Here is a 10420-nt window from a genome sequence, read left to right on the forward strand (position 1 = left end):
ACCTTAGGCCAGTAAAAACAACGTAAATAACTGCACGATTACTGGAAATTGATGAGAATTCCATGACGATCCATTTAAAATAAGGGAAGATTTGGTTCGACTCTATTGTCGGCATCACTGGTGAAAGTTTTAGCTCGTCTTCGTTCCCTGGCTCGTATATTTCAAAAGTAACACATTTTTAAAACTATATTCTAATGTTTCCCAATCTATCGCTTTTATTTAAAAAAAACAAATCTACTTATTCAGCTTCCGATAATCAAAATACCTTCATTTTCTCTGCAAGAAATAAGGGCAATGCAAAATTATGGATGCCACGCGCAAGTTAAACAGGAGAGTCTGCATATGCTGGGATCGAGTGAAATACATAAATGTACTGGAGAAGCTCAGCAGGTCACGCAGAGTCCATTAGAAAGTGAAGCGTAATGATTCGCGTCTCGGTCCTTCGTCGAGTATCAGCAAAAACGGGCAGGCGCAAAAGTTGGAAAACGGAAGGAAGAAAATGTTAAAAGATTTTAAAAAAACGATAAGGACTTCAACATGTTTTAATTAAATATATAAAATCATTTCATTCTGACTTGGCACTCGATGCAATAAATGCAAAATCTCATTAATATCGGCTGATTTCCATTAATCTAATTCATTCAGATTAATTGCAGTGACATTAAACCGTAGAACTGTACAACAGAAGTTTTGTTTCACGTTATCGTTGAACATTATAAATAATCCAAGAATGGCGCAGCATCTGTGGTCTGCAATACATCTTTATCTCCGATCCTCATCGTGACGGCGGGAATATCCTTTTGCAATGAGCTCTTCAAATTCTGCTGTCCTTTGAGTGAATCAAATTCTCAATGAAACCAACACCTCATAGAAACATATTCCATAAACATCTATGTGAAATAAATTCCCACAACAGCACGAGAAATATTTATGAATAAAAACACAGGAAATAAAAATTAAAATACTGACAGTCTATCAGTCATACACCGTTTAACCAAAATAAAACTTTGTTCGTGTATTGACAACTGTTTTTATACAAAGGACCGTACCGTAATCGAATCGTAGACCTTAAACGACCAGAGTTTACGGCAAAATATAGGATACATAATTGATATTTTTGATCTAAAACCAATGGACATCGGGGTAGAATAGTTCGTATTGTCCATGATCTCAGTTATTGTCAGGACAAGAAAATCGTATATTGTAAAATTCTAAAATGAAAATCTTTGAAATGATTTTGACTTCACACTTGCATGAGCAATAATGTGTCCCACCCAACATCAACCAAGTGCAATTCTGACTTAAAGGACAGAAGTGTCATTGAAAATAGTATAAATAGACATGCAAGTGTTATTCTTTGCACTTCATTTGAGTGTTCACTCTTGGTTCTCACAAATGGTTCACTCATACAGTTATGAAATCCAATTTCCACCTCTGTTTAATGTTCCATTCGTTTATGGGAAGCAAAAGTGAGCGTCAGTATTTCCATTCCACTGAAGGAGGCCAGCCCCCAAAAGGATCAAGTCAATTTGTGCTAAAATGAATTCGCAGAAAGCTCACTCCCGAACTTTTTTTTCCAGCTGCGCGCCCTTCCTCCTTTGGAGGTTTTGTCTTTAAACTGGAGCTTCCTACCGCGATCACAGACCTAGTGCAGCTGCGTGTTTTTTCGCTTTGAGTCTCAAATCTGCAATGCTGGAGTTTTTACTGGTGCTCTTTGCGGCGGCTGCCGCCGCCACCACAGTCGCGGATTCTGCCAAGGTGGCCAGGGGCAAACCGAAGGGCGGTGGAGGGAACATCATGTAAGGCGCATGCGCCGCCAAGTGGGGGTGGAGGTGATGATGTGCGTGCGCCACGCTATCCAATTGCAGTTGCGCTTGGACCTGAAAGCTTAATGGCGTCATGGTGCAATGATTCTCCTGAAACAGAATGAAACAAGACACTGAACAAATTGCAGATGAAAACAAATAGCAGATTGTTAAGAAAACATTCCCAAGTGTGTGGGACATTAATCAAAAGGGAAATCAAGGGCAAAATAATATTCGTCAAGAGTTTCTCAATACTGACTCGCAACCCAAATGAATGGAACATGCAGTCCTTAAAGTCATATCATTAACTTTATATTGCCACTTCAATCTTCACGGTTCAAATGTGGAGGTGACACGATTTTCACACCCGAACTCGCCGAATGGGAAAAAGGCATTTTCACCCATCGACGATATTCGAATAGGGCAACCTGGAGAGCCGGCGTTGCGTGAAGTATCCAATTAATTGCAGTGCAGCAACTTCCAATATTCTAGTGAACCGGGACCCTTCATCTCAAAACTGACAAAAAACAGCAAAGAATTTCGGAAAATTCTGAAATGTAATGGTGAGTGTCTTGCGGAGAGATTGACCTCGAATTTCAGCTTTTAAAAAATCATTTTCTGCATGGTTTTAAACATGAAATAATACCGCTGATGGCGGAGGAACATTTTGACAAATTGAAATCATCCACAAATAAAAGGACGATTCGAATTTTATCTTCATTTGGAAGACCTAGCATTCCTTAAATTATTGGGGGGGGGGGGGTGTTGGAATGGTGGCTTATGTAAAAGTCGCCCAGGACTGATTTAATCTAAACAGATAACTGAGGAAATTCAAGTATCTTTCTCAAGATTTAAAGGTTGCAGTGCATTTTTCATGTAAACAAGAACTCTGGTACACATATATGTTTGATTTAAAGTACCGTGTTTTCTTTTTAAATGATAATTAAAGTGTTTTGGTTTACAATCATTGTAGAGAGGAGTGGAACTTTTGGAAAATAGTCTATCAAACGTGATTGAGGAATACGATTCGAATAGTTAGATATATAGGTCAAGTGTTCAGAGAATCATGTGGAAATAAAAACACTCCTAAAATCAATAAATACAAGGCGAAGTGGGAAAGAATACTCAAGGCAACAAAAAAAAGGACAGCTCAACAAGAGCCACACTTGGGCACAATGGGGTTGGAAACTTAAACAAAATCTAATTCAATTAGAATTTATTGAACCAAAAATCTGAGTGACGATTTCAACCTATAGTTAATATAGCAAGACTGTAAATATATGCCTAAATTTCAATGCAAAAATATGACATTGGGCAAAGTCAGCCAATACTGCTAGCATATGCAAAGACAATATTTATGGGGGGGAAAAATTTCACATTTGAAACTAAAGGCTGATTGGAAGTAAACTAGGCAAATATTGGCTCATTGCCAATGGAACATAGCAGCTAAATAAGCTTGGGTGTTAAATATTTCCAAAGGAATGAAACAGAATTATTCAGGCATCCTGAAAATAGAGACAATAAGTCATTGCGAAATGTGCTGCTATTTGTATGCAATTAAATGGACCAGATAAATAGCAAACCACAGGTCCTTCTAATATGGAATCCTTTCACCAAGTCAGGCAAATAAAGATTGGAATTATAGATTGGTTACTGAAAGGTCTCATTGGAATACCATTTGTCTTAAGACATTACCCATGTAATTTATATACAAATGGCATTCAAAATTAATGATTGGTGTTAAAGAAACACCATTGTTGAAACATTTCATTACTATTCAGAACAAGATAAAATAATAACATTACATTGGAATAAAGGTATATTGCCCAAGGTGCCCTTGATTGAAAAAGATACAAAACCAAATGGCTACATGTTTATCCTTTCAAAATTATCTTGTAAAGTCATTAAAAATGTTGGAAAATTGTTATGAACAAGGCCAATTGATTTCATTTGAACAACTAAGGAATAAATATGGAATGCCTAATACTTTTTTGTTATTTTTAAAATGATAGGATATCTGAGGGATAGGTTAGGTTCAGCAATGCTTTTACCTACTTGAGGTGAGGTGGAAATTCTCATCAGGAAGGGAAATATTAAGAAATTTACTTCTGCATTGTATCTTTTATTACAAACAAGAACCATTAAACGGAGTCCATAAATCTAGACAGAGGTGGGAGCTGGATTTGAATATTCGAGTGGATGAGCAAAGGTGGTCAGATCTATGTCGAGTTTGTATCACAAATACTATTAAAGGTATAGATTCGTTCAATTTTTTTTAAAAACATCATCTATATTTGACACTACAATAATTGAATATAATGAAATCAGATTTATCAGATCAACATTTTAGGTGTGGTGAAGAGACAGGAACTTTCTTGTATTCAATCTGGTCATGTCCCAAGGAGGATTTAGGGATTATGTTTTTAAAGAAAAAGTTACAGGCATTGTATTTCCACAAAACCCAGATTTATTTCTATTGGGAAACACAGAAGGAACAAGACCCAAATTGAAACTATCAATATACCAAATGAAATTTGTTAATAGCATTAGCGATGGCAAAGAAGTATATTGCAGTGACCTGAAAATCAGATTCACACTTGGGCATGGGAAGATGTAATGCAGAAATTCAAAACTGTATCCCTTGGAGAAAAATCACAATTTGAGAAACAAATATGGTATATTTTTGCATATTTGGAGCCTGTATATACAAATTTTAGGTATAAAGGTATAGTGGTGTTCTTCCAGCCTCTTGAGACCTCAATCTCCACTAAATTGATCATATACATCTTGCTGGAGTCCTGTGTTGTGAAGTGATCCTCTAAGCAATCCATGAAGCTATTTTTTTTCTTTCTATTACATCTCTTTGGGGGTGAGAAGTTTAGGGGGGGAGGGTATGGGAGGGAATGGGTTATAACTATCGTGTAATGATGGAATGCTTATTGTTTTATACTATTGTTTATTAATTGCATGTGTGGAAACAATTTTAAATAAAATATTCAAAAAAGACACTACCCATGTCGCAGTATTGGCAGCACCTACTGGTGAAATGGCAGAACACGAAATAGGTGGCTTACTAATGATTAAACCTTAGACAATTGAACGGTTTAAAAAAAAAACAACCCCAAATAGAAAAATCCACAGCATTTTTCCCCTTTTGGTGACTTTTTGCCTTTGAGTCCACACCTAAATGAAACTGATTATGAACTTGTTAATTATCAACATAATTTTAATATAAAAATGTAGGAATAATGAGTTATTAACTTACTAGTTAGTTCAAGACAAGCTGAATATATGGAGTGTTACGTCAGTGATGACAAATTGAATCTCACTGACAATTGTTTAGTGTCCTTGGATGGGAATGTTATTACTTGCCTGTTGAAATGGCATCCTCAAGGCTCCCACATTCACATATGGTGCAACTCGACAAGCTTCAAATTGACTAGCGGTTCCAATGAGTACACCTAAAGATGGGGGAAAAAAGAAAATGCAAATGTGGGTTTTCCTTGTGTTGTTTGTGTGAATTCAAAGGGATCAAATTATGTTGAAATTAGTATTATCATTTGTTTAAATTCACGTTTCATAGACATGAATAATGAACGAATAGTCATGACATTCACTTTTTTTTATTCTAAAGATCCCACCATCCACCCATGGGTCCAAACTGAAATACTTGTAAAAGTGGTTGAAGACATTGTGGCCATATCCTGACAGGTGCACTTTAATATATTGTTGTAAAGATTCCAACAATGCATTAAACTGTACACGTCAGGACATGTCAAGAATTTAAAATCTGTAATTTAATATGCATACCTTTATGAAGTTGATTCTCTTGTTTTCGACATTTTGCTCTTCTGTTCTGGAACCATACCTATAGGGCAAAAATGAAGCAATTTAATACCAATGATTGGCAGCTACATCTCAGATGTACGAGTTATATTGTCAAACTGACAACTATGCGATGCAATATCCCGTCGGACTTATTAATTATTAATGTGATTGACCTCGTTTATTTTAATTATCTGACTCTTACATACACAATGCTTGGCAATATCTTCGCGGGCGAAAAATGCTACAAACAATTGAAAACATTAAATTGTCGGTTTCTTAATGCTCATCAGTTCGTGAAAAATAATATGTCCCGTTTTATTTCTAGTGAAGGTTATGATAACCAACGAATTCAATACAACCAGGATATCTAATAGAACAACGATAATGGCCCTCACATTTGCGCAATGAGCTCCTTCCAATAAGATTTTGCTCATTTGCAGTCTGAAATAAGTACCGGCAAGAAAAAAAGGTTCCCAATATTAAATAATACCGATACCTAATAATTAGTATTATTCAAGATATATCTACACAATTATATGTTTATTCTTTGTTTATGAAAGCAAGGCAACATACGCTCACAAAGGGCACAGATTAAAACCCATACAATAAATACCACATTAATATGTTAAGCTGGTTTTCAATTCTCAGATGAAAGACTGGTGTTAAATAATGCATGTACTCTATCGAAATCGTTTTATCTGCAAGTAGCACCACATGAACAAGTTTCCCAGAAGTATACAAAAAAAACTTGGGTGAGGCGCATTTTGTAATTGTGAAGAACTTTCGACCAAAAGGCACCAAGACGTCGCCTTTTATAAGTAATTGCCAAAGCAAAATATTTGTTTAACGTACGATTTAATAACGAGAATGAAATCTAATATACTTGGATATATATAATAAATATTCACTATACTTTGTTCAAGTTACTTTTAAATCAATATAACATTCAGCTGCCCATGACAAAAAAAAAATCCGAATTAATACAATGAAAACTCATTCTTTTTTAAAATATCCACTAAAGTTAATATTTTTGGAGACTTAAAAACGACTGCACACTATTTCTCGATGTTTTTTTTTTAAACTCGAGGTTTTTTTTGAATTGCAGAGAAGACAAAGTATGATTTAATTCATTAATGATGTTGAGAAGGCAGTCAGGTAGTTGCCTATTGCAACGTTATCGACAATTTTATAGTAATGTTCTTGAGTGTAGAAATAGGTCACGAGAAAGCTGTTTTACACAAATTGTGACAAGCCTACAGCTGTCACAGTGCATGTTTTTTTTTTAAAGTGTATCGTTTGAAAGATACAGAATAGTTCTTGAAATATGCCACGTGCTGCCTTGGATTTGTAATCTGAATGACAGAGACCCGAATTGAGACTAATAGAAATTGATCTATACAGTGCTCTGTACAACTTCTAATAAATAACAATTCAGATGTTCGTACCACGGGACTACTTGGTGCTGCTTTCATTAAAAACGTTAATTACGTTTCATATCACCTTTCGTGTTGTATATTGAGAAAACATCCTTACTGAACTCGCATCAGATGATAATTTTCTGTGAAATAATATTTATGATATGCGGAAAAGACAACAAATAATACGCAAGTATCAAAACAACGTCTTTTTCTTCGAAGTTTCTTGAGACAACAATCTTTTTTCCCCTCTTTTGCAGATCTTTTTTGATGGTTTTGAACACTGGTCGATTTGCTCAGGTCAAGTTGTTGCTAAGTTTACCTCGTTATCGTATTACAAGCTGGAAACCCCCATAAGAATACGATATAGCTTGATGCAGATGGTACTGTAACAGAGTGCGCATGCTGCAAGTAATTTCCCAATAGCAGCGGCAGCTGCCGCCAGCCTATCAACCACAACTTCTCGGAAACTTCAGTAAATTAAATATCAGTTCTTACAACGCAAACTATTTAATTCATGGTTGCCGCATGGAGCGTCGACATCTGGACTGCCTATGTAAACATAGATCATCTTTATGTCCCGAGTCCGTTGTTGTGCAGTTGTTCTAATTTGTTTCCTTTGCACGTAAACCCAAGTGTATTAATAGTGTTTATTTCTCACAGAAGTGTGAGCCACAACCTGTGTTTAAGTATAAATAATGAAATCACCCAGTGTATTAAACATTGTGAAACCAAATTAAATTGACATTTGCTGCATTCCAAAATACTAGATGGATGAGTAATAGGGAAAATTTGCCTTACTTGTACCCTGGCTTCTGAGAGCCCAAGCCTCTGGCTCAGCTCTTCCCTCATAAATGCATCTGGATAATGAGTCTCATCAAACAATCTCTCTAGCTCGTTTAGCTGTTCCAGTGTGAAGTTAGTCCGACTTCGCCGTTGTTTAATTTTTGTCTGCCCTTCCTCTTCCACTGCTTTGGTGTCTTCTTTCTTCTCTTTAATATCACCACTTCCTATAAATAACAAACACATGCAATAATTACTGATATGTTTTAGTACACGAGGACAGACAATTATCGACGAGTCGAAACGAAAATCTCTTTAAAAAAATTAAAAATCTATAAAAAATCAAAACTAGTAAGAAACACTCCATTTATACGAGGTCCAATTAATGGTAAACATAATCCAACTTCGGCCCGTGCCAGCGAACTTGCCTTGGAGTGCGCACGCTCTTACCATCATAACGAAGCAGAATAGCGAGCAGAAAGCACGACATTCGAGAATAAAGCTCTGCGTTATTCCAGACGAATTCTACTCTTTAAATCGATTTGATTTTCATTATTTTCTTTGTCAACGATTAGCTGAACGATAAACTTCGATATTCAGTGGCGTAGGTCAATTTTGTCAGGCTATAACAATAGACGCCACCTTTGAATAGTCACCATCTGTATCACATTCAAATAATTTGATTCGGTATATTTGTTACTACCCGGAAAAGAACACATTTTTCACGTTTTTGATATTCTAGATGATGATACAAATTCAGTCTTTTTGCTCTTCATTCCGAGATCGAGCAGAAAATTCAGGTGCTGTAACATGTGTTGGATAACAAAGACGCACGTTTGAACAGCTGAACTGTGAGATTCCACTGTATACAATCAATTAGAAACCTCAATGGAACTTCTAAATGTTTCGAGTTTGATTATTTTTAAGGGTTTGAAGACCCTTAAACCGCCAGACTGATGATAGAACGTGTCCTAACTAAATTAGAAACGTAGGTTCTGAGTCATTTATATTAGAACAATACATTGTCAATCAGAAAACTTTGGGTCAAAAGAATCTTTTTAGACTCTCCTAACTGTTCATATATTAACAGCTGGGTTTATTCGCAACGAAATAAAACAAACTATCCACGAATACTTATTGCTTACAAAGTTCGATAATGACAGCGTGAGCATTGATATACTTTGTTGCCGGAAGCTCTGGAAACTTAGACAAATGTTATTTTTATTGTTTTGTGATGAGCATTTTACATTACATGGGAGAGACTAAACGGTTGGCTTTCTGTCACAATTTCCTGCGAATAAATATGAAAGGGAAACTCGTTTTTTGCTCTCGTGTAAATAATGGTTGAAGACATTATCTGCACCTAACATTTATTGAGCAATGAGAGTCGCATGTATTATAGTAAATAAATTAATCAAAGGAAACGTTATAAAATGATTAATGGAACTATAAGCGTGAGGCGACTGCTTCTGAGTCTGGGGTAGTGAAATGATATTCAGCAAACCATTTAATCACAACATAAAACTGCAATATGCTGCCAAATGTTGGCTGTAAAGTATTGCCAACAGTTGTGTGTGTTTGATAATAAGTGTCTTGTAAATGGCGTCATCGATAAAGTAACAGAATCTATAAAATTATTTCCGAACGATGCTCTGGAATTGTGTTCTAACATCAGCAAACAAAGCACCGTCCATGTAATGATGTAATTATATCATTTAAGATTAGTTCCAGCATTGTCAATTTAGCTATGTTTCATCGTCGATAAATGCAACTGATTTTGAACCCGCCTTTTAAATACATCCATTACATAATAACAGCGAATCCTGGTTATTTCAATCTGTTAAGCGGAAGAGTACATTCTTTAAAAAACCAGAAAAAACTATTGAATTTCACACCACAATTAAAATTGATTGAACTCTTCGCGTCACCTAATAATCTGTAAACACCCTCGTCTGAGCCGGGACACATTTCACATCCTTTATCGATATGCAACTTCCACTTAAAAAAAAATTGATTACGTCGTAATTAATCGCACTTTTTATGAAGTGGCTCTAATTTACTGAACCTGAATTATGTAAAACTACTAACTTAATAGTACATTTCACAGCAGCCGGTAGTTTTCACGAAATACGTTTGCATTTTGATTTTAATAACTGGAGTGCTATTATTGATACAATCATAAATGAACCAATCTAACGTCGACATTGTACCACGCAGACAATATGAAGCAACACCGCCGTTTCTGAAATTAGAAGGCTTGTTTACCCGGATCAGTGAATTTCGGAGTGTCGTTGTCCCGCGGTCTCTCCGGCCCGACCTCTGGTTCGCTACTTGGGGATCGAGACGCCCCACGCTGTGCGCCGATTACTTCATCCCGGCTTCCTTCACTCAGACCCGGCTCCCGAACTCGCATAGGCCCGCTCTCAAGAACTTCTCTATACGTGATCCCATCCTTCCTTTCTTTCACTTTTTGATCAAAAGACTTCGAAACAAAAGCTGTAAGTTCTTCCATTGCTGCTCTGAGAAATATGACCCTGTCTGTTTTTATTCTCTCCAATACATTAATCGTACAATATTTCTCTGTGGTAT

The 10420-nt window shown here is 36.2% G+C and overlaps 1 protein-coding gene across 1 annotated transcript; it reads right to left on the reverse strand.

Annotated features, from left to right (window-relative positions):
- Window positions 1–583: 583 nt before the first annotated feature.
- On the reverse strand, window positions 584–10420 carry shox2 (shox homeobox 2). Its single transcript, XM_069897866.1, has 5 exons — window positions 10097–10420; window positions 7850–8058; window positions 5616–5673; window positions 5178–5266; window positions 584–1916 (listed from the first exon to the last, which is right to left on the reverse strand). Exons 1-5 carry the CDS (start codon window positions 10341–10343, stop codon window positions 1638–1640), a joined length of 882 nt encoding a protein of 293 aa, XP_069753967.1. The 5' UTR covers window positions 10344–10420; the 3' UTR covers window positions 584–1637.

This window comes from Narcine bancroftii, chromosome 9 (genome assembly GCF_036971445.1).
Source record: "Narcine bancroftii isolate sNarBan1 chromosome 9, sNarBan1.hap1, whole genome shotgun sequence".
Classification (NCBI taxonomy): domain Eukaryota; kingdom Metazoa; phylum Chordata; class Chondrichthyes; order Torpediniformes; family Narcinidae; genus Narcine; species Narcine bancroftii.